The sequence below is a fragment of the Lacerta agilis genome, chromosome 14, assembly GCF_009819535.1.
Source record: "Lacerta agilis isolate rLacAgi1 chromosome 14, rLacAgi1.pri, whole genome shotgun sequence".
Taxonomy (NCBI): Eukaryota; Metazoa; Chordata; class Lepidosauria; order Squamata; family Lacertidae; genus Lacerta; species Lacerta agilis.
Window position 1 is genome coordinate 39,111,297 of NC_046325.1, and position 21,123 is coordinate 39,132,419.

Here is a 21,123-nt window from a genome sequence, read left to right on the forward strand (position 1 = left end):
GGTTGGACTGGATGGCCCTTGTGGTCTCTTCCAACTCTATGATTCTATGATTCTAAGTCTTCCCACTACAGACGTTATGGCGATTACCGTGGGGCGGCTGTCACCCTTTCTGATCTTTTTTACACAAGTGACACTTGAAAAGGGCAGCTGTAAACCTGCAACGCTCTTAAGTCTGAGTGAGCCCCAGTTTGCTCAGCGCCGCTAACGTCTGAGCAAACGTGCCGTTGGAAGACTTCATGCACTAAACCGCTACGCTGCGGGCTCTCAGTCAGTATTGCTGTTTCGTGGGCTTGGACGAAATAGATCGTGCATCTGCATCCCACTCTTTTGCTAAAACCGCAAGCCAATGAGAAGGAAATAGCTGGACGTTATTGCCTCACACTTTCCAGTGTCGGTGCAAAATTCTTCAGGGTGCTATGCAAAACGAATGCTAAAGCACCGCCGTAAAAATTACATAGAAACTGTAAAACTGTTTCATCTGAATGTTTAAATGGCTCCTTTTCAAAGTGCCTTTCCACTTCCAGCGGAGAGGAACATGACAGACCGCAATGACCCAGTGGTGGAGCTTCGTGCACGTGCTGTAGTTTCTGAGACGCCGACGCGTATACGCTTCATCGCTGCCCGGTGGGGCAGCCAGGTGTCCTTCAGGTGCATTTCCAGCTCTCCAGCAAATTGGTACAAAGAGACAGAGAAGGGCAAGCATCAGGAGATGGTGAACACTTCCAGAGTCCAGGTGTTGAGGAACGAATCGATGGTCCTGATGCACATCCGAAAAATCCAGCTCACCGACAATGGCATCTACTTCTGTGAGAACAACAAGACACAAAATAGTCGGCAGCAGTGCTGCGGCACTGAATTGCGAGTCATGGGTGAATAGCTTTAATTTGCTTCAATACTCCTTTTTCCTGCTTTCAAGGTCCTATAATCTGTGGCTGTGAGTAACCATGAAGCAGGGCTCTCTGTTAAAGTCTGCTTTCCCTGGGCACAGACCCTCCAGTGAGGGTATAGTGGTTGAGCCAGTGTGGTGTAGTGGTTAAGAGCGGTAGACTCGTAATCTGGTGAACTGGGTTCGCGTCTCCGCTCCTCCACATGCAGCTGCTGCGTCACCTTAGGCTAGTCACACTTCTTTGAAGTCTCTCAGCCCCACTCACCTCACAGAGTGTTTGTTGTAGGGGAGGAAGGGAAAGGAGAATGTTAGCCGCTTTGAGACTCCCTTCAGGTAGTGATAAAGCGGGATATCAAATCCAAACTCTTCTTCTTCTCTTCTTCCAAGTGTCCCTATTTTCCAGGGACAGCTCTGATTTACAGAAGCCGTCCCGGTTTCTGATTTGATCCCGGAATGTCCCACTTTTCCTTAGGATGCTCCTATTTTCTTTGGCGAAATGTTGGAGGGTATGGAGTTATCCGACCCCTGAGCCATCTGAAGGCAGTTCTATATAGGGAAGTTTTTTTAAAAAATGTTTAATGTTTTATTATTATTATTTCTATGTTGGAAGCTGCCCAGAGTCGCTGGGGCAATCCAGTAAGATGTGTGGGGTATAAATAGTAAAATTATCATTATGGAATGGGGCGTCCCTATTTTCGTCAGATTCATGCGGGGCACAGTCACATATTCTCAGGAATAGGGTATTGCCTGGTATCATGGATTGTTTCTGATCCCATTTAGAGGCCCATCCTTGCTCTGTTCATACAAGGGTAGGATGTAGTTAATGAGTCTTGTTATTGGAAGCCCAGAACACGGATGTCCATTTGTGCAATGGAGCTTTCTTCCCTCCTCCTGCTTTGCCCTCCAGAATTAGCTCCGGGGAGGTGAAGGGGTGGCTCTGGGACAGAAATTGGCTCTGGGTGAGAACCCACCTGTGAAGGAGATGGGTGGGTTTTTTCCATCCGGCAAGCCACAATGCTTACACTGACAGAACCATCACCGTAGCACAACACTGGATTCCACCAGAACCCTGGGTGCTTATGCAAATGCAAACCACGCCCACAGTTGCACTGCATTGTGGGCTGTAGTGTTGGTGCTGAACTCTAGAGCCCTAAACGGCCTTGGTCCAGTATACCTGAAGGAGAGTCTCCACCCTCAAAGTTCTGCCCAGACACTGAGGGCCTTCTGGCGGTTCCCTCGCCAAGTTACAGGGAACCAGGCAGAGGGCCTTCTCGGTAGTGGCACCCGCCCTGTTGAATGTCCTCCCACCAGATGTCAAAGAGAAAAACAGCTACCAGACTTGTAGAAGACATCTGAAGGCAGCCCTGTTTAGGGAAGCTTTTAATGCTTAATAGATTATTGTATTTTGACGTTCTGTTGGAGGCCGCCCAGAGTGGCTGGGGAGGCCCAGCCAGATGGGCGGGGTATAAATAATAAATTATTATTATTTGTATTATTATTATTATTATTATTATTATTATTATTATTATTATTATTATTATTTGCAGTCTGTTGTATATTATAGCAGGGAGCTGTTCCCGTTCAAAGATGGAAAGGAAACCATAGTCACATTGCAGCCAAAGACGACAGACCATAGGCTGAGCTAAGTAATGAGCTTATGTTGTCCTCGTTCTAAGGTATCAGCACATTTCAGCAAGTGCAGAGTCGAAACACCCTGAAAGATGCCATCATCGTGATCCAGTCCCTTCTTATTGTCCTGTTTGTGAGTGTCCCTGTGTTTCTAACTATGGGGAAGGTAAGTGAGTTGGGCCCTGCTGTGGAAATGCCATCGCTACAGCGCAATGATGTAGTCCTAACATTATTTCATTCCTTTTAATAGCCAGCTTTGGGTTTTGTTTTGTTTTTTGAGACATTGTGCGTATACAGCAGTAAACACAAACAACCCATTTGCCACAAGGCCATAAAAACCGACACGTAGCAAGTCTTTTATGGTTCAGCCTGCAAGTAGCATCAGCTTAATCAAACTGGGAAGTCTTAGCGTATTGTGTTTTTAATGTTCGGTTGGAAGCCGCCCAGAGTGGCTGGGGAAACCCAGCCAGATGGGCGGGGTATAAATAATAAATTATTATTACATTATAGCGCTGTTTCCTGACTGCGTGCAAAGCAGAGCCAACAGACGACGGCCACTGGGGAGCTGGTTCCACAAAATCAGAGCTACTGTGAGAGAGGACCTGTTCTGTACTTTCCCAAGTCTCACCTCCCATGTAGAGAGACTGGGCTTTGCACAGAACCTCCATGACCACTTCTTGTATCTAGCACGGCATTGCAGAAGTGTAATAGACAAGAGATCAGATGCTGGGACAGATATTTAGGATAGAGCTTTAATGGGTGTCAGGTCCCAAGAGTTACCAGAACCCCATGGGGTCTCTCACCCACAGTGACCCCTCTGGTGGGTTCCTTACTCAAATAATTTAGTTGCTCAGTTTCATCATAGAACTATTCTGTTATGTACACAGTCCTTTCTTCTGTCAATCTTTCCTCTCCTTTTTATCCTCTTAGTAGTTCACCACGGCAGCTTAAAAGCCCCAGCCCCTTTTTCCCTATTCCTCTTTCCTTTCCCCTAAACTTTGTCCCCGCTGGGGCCATGCAATTTTCCTCTGTCGTTCATCCCTTTCCCCCTACACTTCCTCTGTCTTCTCCCTTTGTGTTTCTCTCCTCCTCGCTCTCCTGGCTTCCTCTGTGCTTCTCCTCTGTCATTCTTGTCCTCCTTGGAGTCTGATTGTGCCCACCAAAGACCTCTTCGCAATGGGTTTAGCGCCTTCTCTAGATATACTGATTAATCTGAATCACCCATGAAGTCCCATGAAACTGTGTTGCTCGGTAGCGTGCATAGGTATCTTTTTACACCATCTTCAGCTGAACAGGTGCAAGTCTGGCTCCAAGTTTTTGTAGGCCTTTGGGCCCGCCAGCCCTGGCACTGCCCCTTCAGCATCATCCTTGGCAATTTCCCCAAAGCCCTTGTTTGAGACAATCCTGGTCAGTTACTCTGCTGATTCCGACGCAACAATGGCCAAGGTGAAGGATGCTTCGCTAGCAGTTCCTTTTCAAACAGAGACTGAACAGCTTGGAATAATGTGATGCTATTTCTCCTTCAGGGTGATGGCAAGGATGCACCGGCTGAGGACCACACTTACGAGGTGAGCAACAGAGTGAGGTATTTTCAAAATGGTAAAGCTGGAAAGTGGGGTAGTACATCTTTGGCAGGAGAGAGGAGAGAAAGTATAGGAATTCATTCAGACATCAGCCAAGGTAGGGGCAAAGAGAGCCTGGCTAGAAGCTGTTGGTGGAGCACTGGGTTCGGATAAGAGCAGAAGTGTTTATCTTGCAGAAGTGATCACTTACTGGTCCTGGGGGGGGCAGTATACGTGTGTCAGCATCTTCACACAAGTGAAAGAGAAAAAGGAGGAGGCCTAAGTGAATGGGGGGAGACAATGGTGTTTGTATATGGCATGATCTGTGTTCAGGTGACTGCTGAGTGCTTTAAAACAATTGTGTGCCTGTTGTCTGGCGAGAGAGAAAGAGTTCGCAGAGAATGGACATAGGGAAATATATTGCAATCCATAGCCGTACCTGTAAATTTGTGTGGTTCTGTAACGTCATTCGGATCCAGCCTTTTCATTGGTACGTTTGAGGAAATTGGGGGGGGGGCAACCCAAACCAAAGCAATTACAGCAAATCAACCCAAAAATATTGTCACAAATATGAAAATCACGTTTGGTTCATAATTATTCCGAATCATACATTTCTGTGATTGTGGGGTGGGAAGATAGAATGCTGGTTTTTGCCCCTTCTACCTGCTGTTGCCTGTTGATGGTTGCCACCTGGGTGCATTTTGGCCAAGCTGAACTGTATTCAGGTGTGCAAGCCATTGCTGGTGATTTAAAAGACAGTGGATGATGAATTTGTATTTGTCTGGGGACAAGAGTGAATCCCTGCCTTTTATTCAAACTTTTTCCCTTTTGCTTCTTTACAGGGGTTGATGGTTGAACTAGCTGATACATATGAAGACATTTGTACTTACCAGGACAGAGTAACAGACAAGTGGAATCTGGGAGAGAGTCCAGGCGAGGAGTGAAAAGTTTTGCAGCATCTTCGGCAAGGTGTGCCACACCTGACTTGGCTACAGTGCTCTTGATGCAGCTCTCACTTGCTTGCTTGCTTAGCTATCATCAGCCGAACTGCTAGATCAAATGTGGTACTCCTTCACTCCTGATTCCTTGGGCATTGGGTTTGCTGTTAAGAGGCACCCAAAGCTGGGGTAGCGGCAGACCCTATTTAGAGAAACTCCCCTCCTATCCTCCCCATAGAAGAGGAAAACACAAAATTGTAAATAATTAAAACTGAGGGTGGGTTTGATTCTCACATAAGTTTTTTTTTCTAGCATCAGTTTGATTGCCAGAAATTTGCATTCTAATTTGAATGGGTTTCCTCCCTCACATGCACACATCCTCAGTTCTTGAAGCTGCTAGATTTAGGGTGGTTTTTAAAGGAAAGCTGGATATTAGAAGTGTCAAATTCAGTAAGCCAAGCCAATACCAAATGTAGGGATAGGGGAGTCAATCAATTCAGTTCTCATTTAAAGGTCAACCAATGTAAGCTGCATGTTCTGAAACAATACACAAACCGAAACACAGCCATCCCTCAAAAGGCACGCAGCTCTGAATTTTGCAATGAAGTTCTCCAGCCAAGTGATATGCAGAAAGCTGCATAGATTGGTGAAAATGATATACCACAACACATTGCCAAAATGTTCATAATAGGCTAAATTGCAAATAAACATGTATATTAGGAGCAATTATCCTAATTTAATAACGGGTGGCACTGTGGGTTAAACCACAGAGCCTAGGGCTTGCCGATCAGAAGGGCAGCGGTTCGAATCCCCGTGACGGGGTGAGCTCCCGTTGCTCAGTCTGTGCTTCTGCCAACCTAGCAGTTCGAAAGAACATCAAAGTGCAAGTAGATAAATAGGTACCACTCCAGCGGGAAGGTGAACGGCATTTCCGTGCGCTGCTCTGGTTCGCCAGGAGCGGCTTAGTCATGCTGGCCACATAACCCAGAAGCTGTACGCCGGCTCCCTCGGCCATTAAACTGAGATGAGCGTCGCAACCCCAGAGTGGTCTGCGACTGGACCTAACGGTCAGGGGTCCCTTTACCTTTAATAATGGAATAATAGAAAGGTGGAATAGAAAAAAATAAATATTAAATCAAATCTAAAATGCTAATAAATTTTCATGGACTTAAAAAAAAATTGCTGACATGTGTGAAATTGTGGAGTCCCAAATATAAGTTTGGGAAAATTATCCCGAACCAAACATTAGTACTTTAAAACTAACCAAGAAGACATTAAGCTATATCACACAATCTGTTGAAATGTCCTGTCATTTGGCCAGGACACTCCATATTTACATCACCTTATGACCCCCACCTACACAGAGCTCTTTCCCTCGCAAGATTTAATGTACAGTCGTACCTCAGAAATCAAATGCCTTGCGACTCGAACGTTTTGGCTCCCCAGCGGCACAAACCCGGAAATGAGTGTTCCAGTTTGCGAACGTTCTTTGGAACCCGAATGTCTGACGTGGCTTCCGTGGCTTCTGATTGGCTGCAGGAGCTTCCTGCAGCCAATCAGAAGCCACGCCTTGGTTTCTGAACATTTCAGAAGTCGAATGGACTTCCGGAATGAATTCCGTTTGACTTCCGAGGTACGACTGTACTGTATTGCCGTTTGCAGTTATGTAAGGTAGATTTTCGAAAATCCCATATTCTGAAAGGTACTGCCCTTGTGGCACAAATCAGGTCGGATCTATCACACATGTTTTATTTTATTGCCCATTTTATGTAAAAAATAAATAAAAAGATAAGTATTTGGACCCCTTATTGAAGGAGATCTATTTCACCAACTCTTCCAGCGTGTCCTTTCTGCTGAATAACTGTAGGAATGACGTTGTGGAGAATGTGGCAAGATTTTTGTGTGATGCCATGAAGCTACATCACTGTAGGTCCCAAGAACCACCTTTGTATCTCATGAAATATGGACAGCTTTATCCTAAAGTATCTCCTATTACGACTCACTGCCAGTGTTGTGTTTTGATCCATGTATACCACACACTCTTTCTATGCCAATAAAGGAATTGAATTGAGGAGTCCTGTCACCAAAGCTTCAGTTTCACAGCTCAGACTAATCTCAGCGATGCTCCAGCAAGAGAACCTCCTTTGTGCCTTTCCCCCCCTCAAAAGTAGCTCTCCAATAAATTTTTCAAAAGTGATCTTTAAGCTTTTCAAAATTAAAAAAGAGTTCTAAAACTGATTTATTCTATTTATTAATTTTTGAATGTGTGTGTGCGTGCGCGTGCATGCGTGCGCCGGTGGAACCTGTAACCAAAAGTTTCCATGTAGACTTTTGCTGATTTTCCAGTTCATCCTCCGCCCAGACTTGTCATGCATTCCACGCCCACTGAGCATGCTCAGTCCACACTGGGTTCTTTTTGAGTCCCCCAACCTTAGATTTCTTTCTGAATGTTTTTATACTCCCTTGTGCAAAGCTGGTACCATTTTGGTTCTGTAATAACCACTAACCACTCACAGCTTGAAAGCCAGAAATGGAGGAGATTGTGTTTCTTTCAGCTCTGGTGTGGATTTTATTGATCCAGAAAAGGAGAATGGGCATGAGAAGACCATGTGGAAGCTGGCACCATTGTCAGAAACTGTGTCTTGAGGAGAAGTATAGCAGTGGAGAGAGGAACACATGGAGTCTGGGACGCATTACTAGCTTGTTATGTGGAATCTTGTTTGGCCACCTGGAATGTTGCTTCGAGGGCTTATGGCCACAGCCCCAAAGAGCAGCAGAAGTGTTGCTAAGGGTAAAGATCCTAGCCTACTCTCTGATGACTCAGAAGTGTGGGGTGCTTGCTTCTGAGTGGATTCACTGAAGAGAATAGCTGCAGCCTTCCTGGACCACAAGCTTAACATGAGACAACAGTGTGAAGTAGCAGCAAAAGAAGCTAACGCTGTTCTAGGCTGCATCAACAGCTTCTGATTGGATCCTGGAATATCCCTTTTCGGGTCCCTTTCTTGGTCCAGAGCTCTGCCATGAGACAGCCAGCTCACGCCAGACTGTCAGACTGAAATACACTTGTTTTTTGGTCTCGCTCTCTGCCATGAATCAACTGGCTCACGCCAGAGTGCCAGACCAAAAGACATTTGTTTTTTCAGTCTTGAGCTCTCTCACAGATCAGCTGCCTCCCACAAGGGTTCGTCAAGACCAAAATTTAAAAATAGCATCGCAATTTTGATCAGTGGGATGTCGAAGGGTACACATGCTGATGTTCAAAGCAGAGGAGGCCCAAGCCATAAGGAAACAGTGGCAATTTATAATTATACAACACCCTGGAGAGAACACACTTGAACAGTACCAAAGCGTTGGCCCCCGATAATCTTTTGCTAGGAGTTAGCGGTGCTTCACGGTGTTTCCTCTTGTTTTTGCGTGGTTCACCGAAGCAGATCTGTTCCTTTCCTGTCATTTTGCATGATAAAATACACCCCCCCATGTGCAGCAGGGAAATGGGTATCTGAGGCAGGGGTGGGTGGGTTGGGAGGCGGAAATGTCACATGTTCATTCAGGCAAGGCAATGGAAAGGGGACTTTACACAACCAAGTTTCAGTTCTGCCAGCCATGCCTCACCCCCCCCCATCGCCATCTTAGTTTTGAGACCCTCGTTGGTCCCTGAGGTTGTACTGACTGCATGTTCCTTTCAATGGCCAGCGATTCATTAGCCCTTCAATGAAAAAGTGTATTAATTCAAAATGGAAAACAGCACCTGCGGAGTTTCTTCCTGCAAAGAAGCAGAAACCCTGTAAGGAAAAAAATAGACCCAGAACTTCTCCTGTTTCAGCTCTTGTCATGCTTTCCATCCATTTTCCTCCTCCACACAGATATTTTTCCTCCTTTTGGCCTGGTTTGTTGGTTCTAGGGAGGGAGTGAAAATTCTGTACGTTTGCATTTTAATTCGAGCCAACGTAACTGTTTTCTTAATATTTATGTGCCCGGTCATTACCTGCTCCCTGGAAATTAAATCCCACCCACCTTCTCCTCCCCCTCTTGCATGTAATAAGATACAAAGGCAAGTGCCGTGTTTGGATAAACAGATGGATGTCCCCTGCGAGGTGGCGAGGGCGGCAAAGATCAGAGCCCCCGCCCCCCCCAACACAACACACAGTGGTCAAGGGGTCAGCTAAGGATTGTGGGGTTATATCTGCTAACGGGGGACTCTCCAGCAAGAGACGGAGAGCTGAAACTGGAGGCAGGCCTCACCATCAGAATCAAGCTCTGGCGAACCAGTTTTCATTCCCTGGGCTCAGTTATTTTATTTACAGATTTATACCCAGCCCTTCCGTAAAAAGGATCAGGGCAGCATGTAAAAGTCTACATAAAAACTTCCCCAAACGCAACTGCATTTCTCTGAGCATGTTGGAGGTCTTTGTCAGGTACAGTACTTTGCATAAAAAGGGAGGCCATCTTTGGATGTGAGCTCAGCATCTTTCCCTCAGTGCTTCAGTCACCCCACCCAACATACCTCACACTCCTGTGATTGCAGAGCAATGTTTCCACAATAAAAGTGGCGGCTTCGAGGACCCTGTTCCAAGCCCAGCATCTTTCATTTTACAAAATAAATACTGTACTTGGGTATGACACACACACAAAAAAACCAAGACAGAAAGGAGGAAATTCCTAATTCCTTTGCAGGCTCTAGAGCTGGCTGCCCTTTGAGGAAATATATTATTAGATGACTGTCCAGATTCTGTTACAGGTGGGTAGCCGTGTTGGTCTGCCATAGTCAAAACAAAATCGAAAATTCTTTCTAGTAGCACCTTAGAGACCAACTGAGTTTGTTCCTGGTATGAGCTTTCGTGTGCATGCACACTTCTTCAGATACCAATGACTGTCCAGATTCTGATACTGGTGCGTTTGGCTGTTGTTGCGGTTTTGTTGTCGTTTGTACCAGAGGGATGGCAAACCTGTGGCTTGTTGGACTCAAGCTGGAACGTGTCCAGAAGAGGGCAACCAAAATGGTCAAAGGCCTGGAAACGATGCCTTATGAGGAACGGCTTAGGGAGCTGGGTATGTTTAGCCTGGAGAAGAGAAGGTTAAGGGGTGATATGATAGCCATGTTCAAATATATAAAAGGATGTCATATAGAGGAGGGAGAAAGGTTGTTTTCTGCTGCTCAAGAGAAGCGGACACGGGGCAATGGATTCAAACTACAAGAAAGAAGATTCCACCTAAACATTAGGAAGAACTTCCTGACAGTGAGAGCTGTTCGGCAGTGGAATTTGCTACCAAGGAGTGTGGTGGAGTCTCCTTCTTCGGAGGTCTTTAAGCGGAGGCTTGACAGCCATCTGTCAGGAATGCTTTGATGGTGTTTCCTGCTTGGCAGGGGGTTGGACTGGATGGCCCTTGTGGTCTCTTCCAACTCTATGATTCTATGATTCTATCAGCCAAGTCAGGGATTTTATTATTTTATTTGTAAGAATGCTTACATACCACTGTATCATTAAAAATATATCACGGCTGCTTACAACAACTGTTTCCTAGTATTTTGAGAAGCTCGTATTTCTGTGCCTACTCTCTTCAGACCACCAATAATTTCACAAACCTATTTATACCACACACACCCCCAACTTCTTGGGAGGAAATGTGCTCTGACGCACATCATCGGCTGCTTTGACTTCCTTGCGTGGTGCTTCCTTCAGCTCTGAAGCTTTTAAAATGCGCTTTTATATCAAATTCTCCTTTCTGTATACATTGTAATGTTTTATTGTTGCTATGGCCATTGGCTAATGCGAATAAGGATTTATCTACTCTACTCTGAAGCGCCTTCTTGAGGTGTAAGTGATCAGAATTTCACAAGGTAGGCTGAATGTGGGCGTTATCCAGCAAACACGGATGAACCTGAAAGCAACCCAGCATCAAAAGTGGGGAAAAACACACCCAGATGTTGCAGCTTCTGAGGTTACTGGACACCTGTCCTTGGCAGGGGGTGTGATCTTTTCTCCCGCCCCCTCCCACAATGGCTTTCCTAGGAGATGACCTTTGTATGATGCTCATATGAGGCAAAGCTCAGAGGGGCTTCTGAGAAAAGGCCCCACAACTCACCTTGCAAAATCCATGTTTATTAACAGGGGCGACTTTCCTCGAAATGTCATGAACTGGAAGATCCCTGCCCAGGATTGCATAAGCCCCCGTGGGTGTGCTACTGAGATGTTAGCATTGGATGAGATTGTAGACCACATGCGCCTGGGGGTGAACATTGTCACCATCACGACACAGAGAGTAAAACATTGGTTCAAAATGCAGAATCCCTGGAATTTTGATATTCTGAATGTTCTAAGGGGTTGAGCAGGGCTGGGAAATGTTTTGTTTTGTTTCCAGAAGCGATGGTGTTTCTATAACTTATCGTGATGGCTTTTTTTTTTTAATTAAAAAAATATTTTTTTTATTCAGTTTTACATTTAACAATTAGAATCAGATACAAATCATAATCATATACACCTAGGATTCTCTGAATCCCTTGACTTCCCTCCACCCCTCCATGAGTTCCATAGTTATTCTTTTCCAACTGCATCCTATACTCTTCTCCACATTTCCTTAACATTCCATTCTCACCATAGTTCTTGTTACATTGCAAGCGTGTTTTTAGAATCCTGCCAGTGTTTTTAACTGTTTACAGTATTCTTTCAAGTAACTTATAAATTTCCCCCATTCTTAATTAAATTTATTATCTTCTTGGTTTCTGATCCTCCCGGTCATTTTCGCCATTTCGGCATAAGTCCATCATCTACGGTATGTTAGTCATTCTTCTCAGGTAGGTACATTATCTTCCTTCCTTCTCTGGGCATGCAGGATCCGTATAGCTACCATAGTGTACATAAAAAGTCTTTTCCTTGGGTATTTATCGTGGGGCTCGGACCCATCATCCTGAGATTAAGAGTCTCCTGCTCCACCAATTCTATGCTTACTCCCAGGTAGTGAATTTGGAGACTTCTGTTAGACATAAAAACAAGGACAGGAACCGCCACAATTCACACATTTTCCTGAGATCAGTAACAGAAGCCACACAAACAGAAATACGAACAGCATACACAATTTTTTTTTAAGTCCAAGAACGTCACATAACTGTGTTATTTTCTGCACTGTTGCTGATGTTTCCCTTCCATTGAAATGCACTGACATTAATTACGTAATTAGCGATTACATAATTGTGTTCATATTGAAGGAGTCATTGTTTTGTTTTGTTTTGTTTTGTTTTGTTTTTGTTTTTGTTTTATTATGTATTTTGTGTTCTCATTGTGTTGTATTTTTATGTAGTGAACAAACCTGTGATCTTCAGATGAAGGGCAGTATACAAATTTTAATGATGATGATAATGATGGTGATGATGATGATTTAGGTTTTAGCAGAAGCCAAACTGTAGCACAATGGAAACAGTGCTGACAGAGCGGAATACAATACAGGACAGGATTGAAATCATGGCCTCCTTACATTCTGAGAAACTACACACGGGATTGCAATCATGCTATTCCTAATAAACTGGCTGTTATGCTATGTTGTGTGTTTGTGTGTGTATTCAACACAACTGCCAACTGCCTGCATGTTGAATTTCTCTTCAAAGGCATGGCCATGAGCTCCTGCACTTCACAGTTTACTTCACTTCACACCACTGCAAAAAAAGAACTCAGCTCAACCATCTCCATCTTTCAGCCCCATTCCTTCCAGTTCCTAGCTGTGTTCCCCTGGGAGCTGCCACCCAGCAGTAGGAACAGTATTACAGCAGACTTTATCACCAGAGGTGTAATCCATTGTCTCTTGAGACAGATGGATGACAACAACAACAACAACAAGCTCCATGTTTAAGGAGAAGCTCCATGTTTGAAAGTCTCCATGCAGACTGTCTCACCAGAGTGGTGCATGCTCTAGTTATCTCCCGCTTGGACAACTGCAATGCGCTCTATGTGGGGCTACCTTTGAATGTGACCCAGAAACTGCAACTAATCCAGAATGCAGCAACTAGACTGGTGACTGGGAGCGGCTGCCAAGACCATATAACACCAGTCCTGAGAGATCTGCATTGGCTCCCAGTACGTTTCCGAGCACAATTCAAAGTGTTGGCGCTGACCTTTAAAGCCCTAAACGGCCTTGGCCCAGTGTACCTGAAGGAGCGTCTCCACCCCCATCATTCAGCCTGGACACTGAGGTCCAGCTCCGAGGGCCTTTTGGCGGTTCCCTCGCTGCGAGAAGTGATGTTACAGGGAACCAGGCAGAGGGCCTTCTCGGTAGTGGCACCCACACTGTGGAACACCCTCCCCTCAGATGTCAAGGAAAAAAACAACTACCTGACATTTAGAAGACATCTGAAGGCAGCCCTGTTTAGGGAAGTTTTTAATGTTTGATGTTCTATCATGTTTTTAATATTCTGTTGGGAGCCGCCCAGAGTGGCTGGGGAAACCCAGCCAGATGGGCTGGATATTAATATATTATTATTATTATTATTATTATTATTATTATTATTATTATTATTATTCCCCTGCCCCAGCTGTAGTCCCCACCTAGCAAGAGAAATGGTACAGGAATCATGTATGCCAACAACAGAATCTGGTCCCAACTGTCAACAACCAAGTACAAACAGTTAAATCCAACGCTCATCTTGGCCGGAGGTCTCTAGCAAGGAAGATGGTGGAATTTTCACTGGGCATTGTGACACCCCACCGCCTGATCACAAGCCTATTTTGGCGGTGTACCAACAGCCTATGTGGACACAGCTGAGATCAGGTTGTCCTAACTCATCTGCCCAGGTGTTGATGATGCAGGTCAACACCCTTGTTGTTGCCAACTGACATGGATAGCCTCTACATATATGCATCTGCATGTGCTGGTTAGCAAACGCAAGCATGGACCTACTCATCCGATCAATAAACATTATATGCTTGGCGTATAAGTACGGCTCAGGTGGGGCATTAAGTAGTACAGATGAGAGGGAAACTGCCTTCAAAGACCTCCGTGATTTGCCAACGGGACATGGATTCAGGTATGCTTTTGCATGTTAAGAAGAGGGAGGTTGCCGTATTTCTGAACGAATGGAGATTCTGCATCCTTGATAACGGCAAATTCTGCAGAAATCCAATGGGTGCAGATTTCCTGATGGGGGAAACGTTCACCTGTTACGTTTTGGCCGGTTGGGCAGCTGCTAAAGTTGTGGGAATCTCTGTGCGTCAGAAAGGTGGCGATCCAAGTTAAGATGATATCTGGGGATTAGCTGCTGGTTTTGATTGATGTTGTTCTCCACGCTAGCACTAAGCAAATTCATAACTGTGGGGTTTTATGAGACCAGGAGCAAAATGAGATCCAGCAATCTTGGAGGGCGGGGCAGGGGAGTCTGTCATGCAAATAGGTACAACTGTCAGGTAAGTTCGGGTAATAGTAAGAATTCAACATGCTCAGCAAGCTAAGTGATGAAACATGGACTGTACATGGGTGACATGCTTTGGAAGTCTAAACCTTCCCCCACTCCAGCAATCAGCCCAGTGGCTCCTCAAGAGTCAGGCAACGATTCTGAAGGGACGATTGGGGTGTGCTTGGGGAACATCCACCCCCTGCTGTCTGCTTGCACCAATGACTGCTTCTGTTTTGCTCTCGTTCTCTCCATTTGTTTCTGTCCACACCAAATGTCAGACAAAGTACTTGTTTCAAATGCTAGCAGACTCCTTGCAGACTACTTGCACTGTGTATGTTGCAGGTGTTTAGTTGAGACCACAGCGTTTCTGGCTAAAAGATCTCTTGCAGAAGGTCTCAGAAAGGTGACTAAGGATTCAGTGCAGGTGGGCTGTTAAGACCATAGGTCTGACCAGGTATAAGGTATTTCTTTATGTCTTTCCCAGCAAATATTGCTTCTAGTTTAGAGCCCAAATACTGAGGTGAGGGTGCCAGAAGGTGACTGTCTAATCTATTTGAAGAAAAAAATTGAAAAAGTGAGTTGGAATGCAACCTCCAACCCACCTGCCCATGCCAGCAGCAAGAACCAGCAAGAATTATCTTGCCAAACCTGCCCCCCCATCCCAAAGGAGGGTAGCTATCTCACCTGGGCATATGCTGAACACAGTCAACAGCTGCCTTAAATGCCATGGCTTCCTCTGGCGGAACTCTGGGAGGGCTCACACTTTATTCAATGTATATTTCTCCAGAAAAGGTGGTTGTGTGGCTCAGAGGCGACTCTCAGTGGTATAACCAGTTAACAGAAAACAGTCCAGGTTTAGCAAAGTTTAGTTTAATCCGCTCAAAAAGAAGCTACGGCCTTGTAAGGTCATTGTAGAAGATGTGAAATCTGAGCTCTGTAGCAGCTCGAATTTTGTAACCTTTAACTTTGCTCACTTGAAAAGGCGATGTGAATCTCCAGACGTCATTGGACTCCAACACCCATCATCCTTGACTGCCGGCAACATTGGCTGGGGCTGGTGAGAGTTGGAGTCATGTTACATCTTGAGGGCCACAGGTTCCCTATCCCTGTTTTAACAGGTTGATTATAAGGCTTTTCAGAGATGAACAGAGATCTACCTAGACTGGAGCTCGGCTTTAGCAGAATATACCAAATTGCGAGATTTGCACAAACCATGGATTTAAATGAGCTGCTTAAGTGTCACATCGCGTCTTTCAATTACGTTGCACGCATTGCAAAGGACTCTCCTTTGATCTGAGAATCTCAGCCTCCATCTTCTTTTGCAGCTTCTAGACCTTCTTCTCTGTTTGTCATTGCTCTGACTATCTTGGCCCTGCAATGGCCGAAGGGAACAACGGCCTTTCCCACAATGCCCCTCTCCAGCCTGTTTGCCAATGCAGTTATAAGGGCACAGCATCTTCACCTGCTAGCAGCTGATACCTTCAAGGAGTTTGTGAGTAATAGGACTCAGCTATACAGCTGCAAATAAAACATTTTAAATGTGTTGTAAGGTGCAATATACAAATGTGTCAGTAGATGGCGAGAGTGAGCTATGCCAAATTCTATGTATTGTTCAAAGCGTTTTTAAAAAAAGCATTTTCACAGCATTTTTTATATGTGTGTAGATTCCACCATAGTGTACCATTCAGAAATGCATCTATTTGGTTTCTATATCATCATTCCTTCTGACAGTGAACAAGGGTGGCTGAGTGCCGCTCAGGCACAATTATAACTTGGCTTGGCAGCTCCATATCCAGCCTCTACTTCACCTTTGCTCCTGGCTAAACGGTGCATGGAGGAAGCAACCCTCGTAGCATTTTGCGGCTTTTGTTTTGTTTTTCTTTTTTTACAGGAACGTTCCTACATCTCAGAAGCCCAGCGGTACTCCAACAAAAACTCTCCATCTTCATACTGTTATTCTGAAACCATCCCTGCACCCACAGGGAAGGAAGATGCCCAGCAAAGAACGGTAGGTTGACTCCCTTGTTCCCTTATTTTATGGAATGACTGCATCAAGGTCAAAAATCTGGAATTTGTGTGTTTTGTGTGTTCAGCTTCCCATTGTCCCAGTTGGCAAACAGTGGGGTAGCTCCCAACTTCTGTAACAATACTTTGCAATCCCATTTTCTCTCCAGCTGCCATCTGAATATAACTTGTCCCAAACAACGTAACTATTCAATCACTGAGGAAGGAATGTTCCCATTGGGAGAATGCCCTCTGCCAGCTTTACAAGCATCATCTACCATTCACTACTCTTTAGCAAGTTTTCAGGGGCGCTTCCTGTCAACCTTGTTACAGAGCAATCTTATTTGTTTGCAGAGAACGTAGATGCCTACTGTTGAATGAGCATCCATTCTGATTTGTTTGAGGGTAGGTTAGATGATGTTGCATCAAAGCAAGCCTTATTCCACCCTTTCCAGTGTTTTCCCCTTCACTTTCCTTCATGCAGAAAAAATAAAAAATCAGATTCAGGGATCAGAAGCAGTTTTGTTGCGCAGACCAACTACTAAATTAGCCAGTATGCAATTGAATCCCACTCAAGCAAATGGCTCCAGGTACACTTCAATTAAATGTCTAATGGAATAGGGCTGGGAATGTACTCTGCACAGGTCCTTAAAAGGTAACTTTGGGTCATGGGCTTAAGCTAGACATGGCATTTGGGAGATGGTCTTTCTTTCTTTTTTTAGAGGAGAGTATTAGTAGCAGTTGGGACCCAGGTGGCGCTGTGGGTTAAAACACAGAGTCTAGGACTTGCTGATCAGAAGGTCAGCGGTTCGAATCCCTGCGATGGGGTGAGCTCCCGTTGCTCGGTCCCAGCTCCTGCCCACCTAGCAGTTCGAAAGCACATCAAAGTGCAAGTAGATAAATAGGGACCGCTCCAGCGGGAAGGTAAACAGAGTTTCCGTGCGCTGCCCTGGTTCGCCAGAAGCGGCTTAGTCATGCTGGCCACATGACCCGGAAGCTGTCTGCGGACAAACGCCGGCTCCCTTGGCCCATAGAGCGAGATGAGCACCGCGACCCCAGAGTCGGACACGACTGGACCTGATGATCAGGGGTCCCTTTACCTTTACCTTTATTAGTAGCAGTGCAAGGAAAGAAATCTGTTTGGAACCAAGATTTTGTGGGTGTTTGACATCTGGGAGTTTGACATCACAGGTTTCCACACCCCTGCTGTACATCTTCTGGAGGTGGTGCCCTTATTTAGGTTGACATTTGGTGCTCAAGGACACAAAAAGTATAATAATTAGTACACCGTTATCTACCTTGTTATTGGGTTGGATGGAGAGGGTTGTAAGCATAAAGAGGCACACATTGAACCTAGGGCACAGCATTCCCTCTCAAACCATTTCCTTGATCCGACCCACCATTCGTTGCTATAATGGAAACACATGGGCTCCAAACCGCATCCGTTTCATCCATCATTGTGATCAGTGGTCAAGGATGGGAGCTGTCGTCAAGAAGGCCGTAGGTTCCCCACTCCTGATGTACAGGTTCAGGTTTTGGCGAGTCCTCCAGGGAACGAATCCCAAGGTTGTGGGGCTACCACAACAGCGTTTTGCTTTGCTTGTGCAAAGCTGGTTTGGCACAGAGATGACGTACTTATTAAGAGAGTGTCTTGAAGGCTATGGGGGAGGGGGGAATGAGTGGCTCGTTGTGGTTCTTTTTAAAACTGGCCTCTTTGTTTATTTTCCCTTTAAGGACATGGAGCTGCTAAGGTTTTCGCTGACTCTCATTCAGTCCTGGCTAGGTCCTGTGCGGTTCCTAAGCAGGGTGTTCACTAATAGTCTGGTCTTTGGGACTTCGGACAGAGTGTATGAAAAACTCCAAGACTTGGAAGAAGGTATCCAGGCTCTTATGAGGGTAAGCCATCTGTTCTCCCAAGGGGCAAGCAGTTCCCTTTGAGTGAAGCTGCAGTTCTGGTCACCCTACTAACCACGATGACTGTGTGCTAACTCCCAATATTGGAGACGAGATGCCTCTGAACACCAGTTGGTGAGGAATGCAAGTTGCGCTCATGCGAGCTCCTCTTTTGGACTGACCCAACAAGGCATTTAATGCTCTCAACTTGCAATTAAGCCACATTTTGGGGGGGAGGGACACCGGAAACTGTAACTGCGGCTGAGTCCCGTATTGCTGCTGCTGCTGCATCTCAACCCATCCATTGCAGAACTGCCTTTGCAAGGCCTCTTACTTGATTTTGCTGCCATGCTGAGAATTAGCTAGAGAGATAGGCTTCAAATGCTTGCCAAGAGAGACCTTCCACCTGCCTTCTCCCATTCCAGGGGCTGCATGCATGCCTCTGCTCACCCACAATACAGGGGAACAGTTGTCGTAATTAGTCACGAAGCAAACGGTGGGTAATTTTCAAAATCTCCCAAGCTTGGGATTGGGGCCATGTTTCCTAATAATAGACAGGACGCGGATGGCGCCGTGGGTTAAACCACAGAGCCTAGGGCTTGCTGATCAAAAGGTTGGCGGTTCGAATCGCCACGACGGGGTGAGCTCCTGTTGCTCGGTCCCAGCTCCTGCCCACCTAGCAGCTTGAAAGCACGTCAAAGTGCAAGTAGATAAATAAGTACCGCTCCGGCGGGAAGGTAAACAACGTTTCCGTGCGCTGCTCTGGTTCGCCAGAAGCGGCTTAGTCATGCTGGCCACATGACCCGGAAGCTGTACGCCGGCTCCCTCGGCCAGTAACGCGAGATGAGCGCCGCAACCCCAAAGTCGGACACGACTGGACCTAATGTTCAGGGGTCCCTTTACCTTTTACCTTCCTAATAATTATTATTTATTTATTTATACCCCGCCCATCCAGCTGGGTTTCCCCAGCCACTCTGGGCGGCTCCCAACAGAATATTAAAAGCACAATAAAACATCAAACATTAAAAACTTCCCTAAACAGGGCTGCCTTCAGATGTCTTCCAAAAGACAAATAGTTGTTTATTTAAATAAAAAAAAGAATAATAAACCTTTATTGTCACTACACCACCTGTGTGCAGTGAAATTAAATGAGGGCCCCCCACACACACATACACTCGGTCTTGTTCGCACTCTGTGTGCTTGTCGGAAGTCAATTGCACCAGTATTTTTTTCCATTCAGCAGCCCAACAGCCCACAGATAAAAACTGTTCTTTAACCTGTTGGTGCGGCTGTCTATACTTCTATATCTCCTGCCCGAAGGTAGGAGATTAAAGAGGTGCTGGCCGGGGTGTGAGTCATCCCTGAGAATTTTCCTCGCTCTCCTGAGGCAGCGGTCTCCTGCGATGTCATCTAGTGAACTCAGGGTCCAGCCCATGATACGATGTGCTGTATTCACCACCCTTCGTAGGGACTTCCTGTCCTTGGCTGTCAAACCAGCGTACCACACTGTAATACAGTATGAAAGGACACTTTCTATTGCAGACAGGTGGAAAGAGATCATCAATTTATGTTTGACGTTGTTCTTACGTAAGACCCTAAGGAAATGGAGTCTCTGTTGGGCCTTCCTAACCACCTGGGTTGTATTGATTTTCCAAGTGAAGTCTTCACTAAGGTAAACTCCCAGGAATTTGAAGGAATAGACTCTCTCCACACAGCCCCCACCCCCCAATATACAACGGGGCTAGTCCCCCCCTCTTCCTCCGAAAGTCCAACACCATCTCCGTGCAGACTGCTTGTGTACCATCATGTTCATTTCCTTGACATCTGATGGGAGGGCGTTCCACAGGGCGGGCGCCACTACCGAGAAGGCCCTCTACCTGGTTCCCTGTAACTTCGCTTCTCGCAGTGAGGGAACTGCCAGAAGGTCCTTGGAGCTGGACCTCGGTGTCCGGGCTGAACAATGGGGGTGGAGACGTTCCTTCAGGTATACTGGGACTGGGCCGAGGCCGTTTAGGTCTTTAAAGGTCTGTCGTCATACCTTTCCCATTTGCAAGAGCGTTTTCCCCACAGGAGCTGGAGGACGGGAGCTCACGGGGTGTTCAGCTGCTCAGACCCACCTACGACAAATTTGACGTCAACCTCCGGAGCGAAGACGCTCTGCTGAAAAACTACGGCCTTCTGTCCTGCTTCAAGAAGGACCTGCACAAGGTGGAGACCTACCTGAAAGTGATGAAGTGCCGGCGTTTCGGGGAAGTTAACTGCACCATCTGAGGGGAGAAGTACCATTTCCTAAGGCCTGGAGTTAGTGCGCTGCTGGTGCCTCTGCTGTGTGTGTGTGAGGAAACGCTGATTCAAGTCAAGAGCAAAATGTTGTGCATTCTGTAGCTCTGCTGCTAGCAAGAACCCTCTATGCTTCTTTGTACTTGTAAAAATAAATCCAGTTTTGCCTCTAGCTCTTCAGACGTTATTTGTATTGGATCAACTCAAGATAGGCCTGCGCGAGGGAGGGGGCCTCTTTTTTTACCCTTGCCCTCATCAGGTTTATTTCCAACTGTGAAGGCCTGAAAGTGGGGGGAGACCCTTCTAAGCACGCTCCATTGAACCTCCCTACAGTCAGGAACCTTGTGTTAGGTGGGTTCTCAGATTGTGCATGTTCTAAAGACGTGTCCTTAGAAGCCCCCTTCCACCTTTCATGTAAGTTGCATGAAGGTCTGAAGCGAGGGCGACTCTCAGCTTATGCTGGGTTGACGTTCCAGAGAAAGTGCCTAAAGCCAAAATTTGTGTATAGTCAAAGCACACTGAGTTCAGTGGCAAGTGAGACTGCCAAAGGTT

General features: G+C 45.9%; 2 protein-coding genes across 2 annotated transcripts; both read left to right on the forward strand.

Moving 5' to 3' along the window:
* The first annotated feature begins 535 nt into the window (after positions 1-535).
* Positions 536-5,314, forward strand: LOC117057967 (B-cell antigen receptor complex-associated protein beta chain-like). The gene is made up of 4 exons (XM_033168808.1): positions 536-869; positions 2,563-2,681; positions 4,042-4,083; positions 4,920-5,314. Exons 1-4 carry the CDS (start codon positions 536-538, stop codon positions 5,019-5,021), a joined length of 597 nt encoding a protein of 198 aa, XP_033024699.1. The 3' UTR covers positions 5,022-5,314.
* Positions 5,315-13,979: 8,665 nt separating this feature from the next.
* Positions 13,980-20,733, forward strand: LOC117059292 (somatotropin-like). Its single transcript, XM_033170918.1, is given in 6 exon segments — positions 13,980-14,028; positions 15,720-15,852; positions 15,854-15,886; positions 16,286-16,402; positions 18,133-18,294; positions 20,362-20,733. Coding segments are annotated over 5 exon segments (594 nt in total). The 5' UTR covers positions 13,980-14,028; positions 15,720-15,771; the 3' UTR covers positions 20,563-20,733.
* Positions 20,734-21,123: the final 390 nt, after the last annotated feature.

Coding starts and splice junctions, on each gene's coding strand:
- LOC117057967 (XM_033168808.1), top strand. CDS start 536: ATGACAGACCGCAATGACCCAGTGGTGGAGCTTCGTGCACGTGCTGTA. Junction 870..2,562: donor CACTGAATTGCGAGTCATGG/GTGAATAGCTTT, acceptor CCTCGTTCTAAG/GTATCAGCACATTTCAGCAA. Junction 2,682..4,041: donor TGTTTCTAACTATGGGGAAG/GTAAGTGAGTTG, acceptor TTTCTCCTTCAG/GGTGATGGCAAGGATGCACC.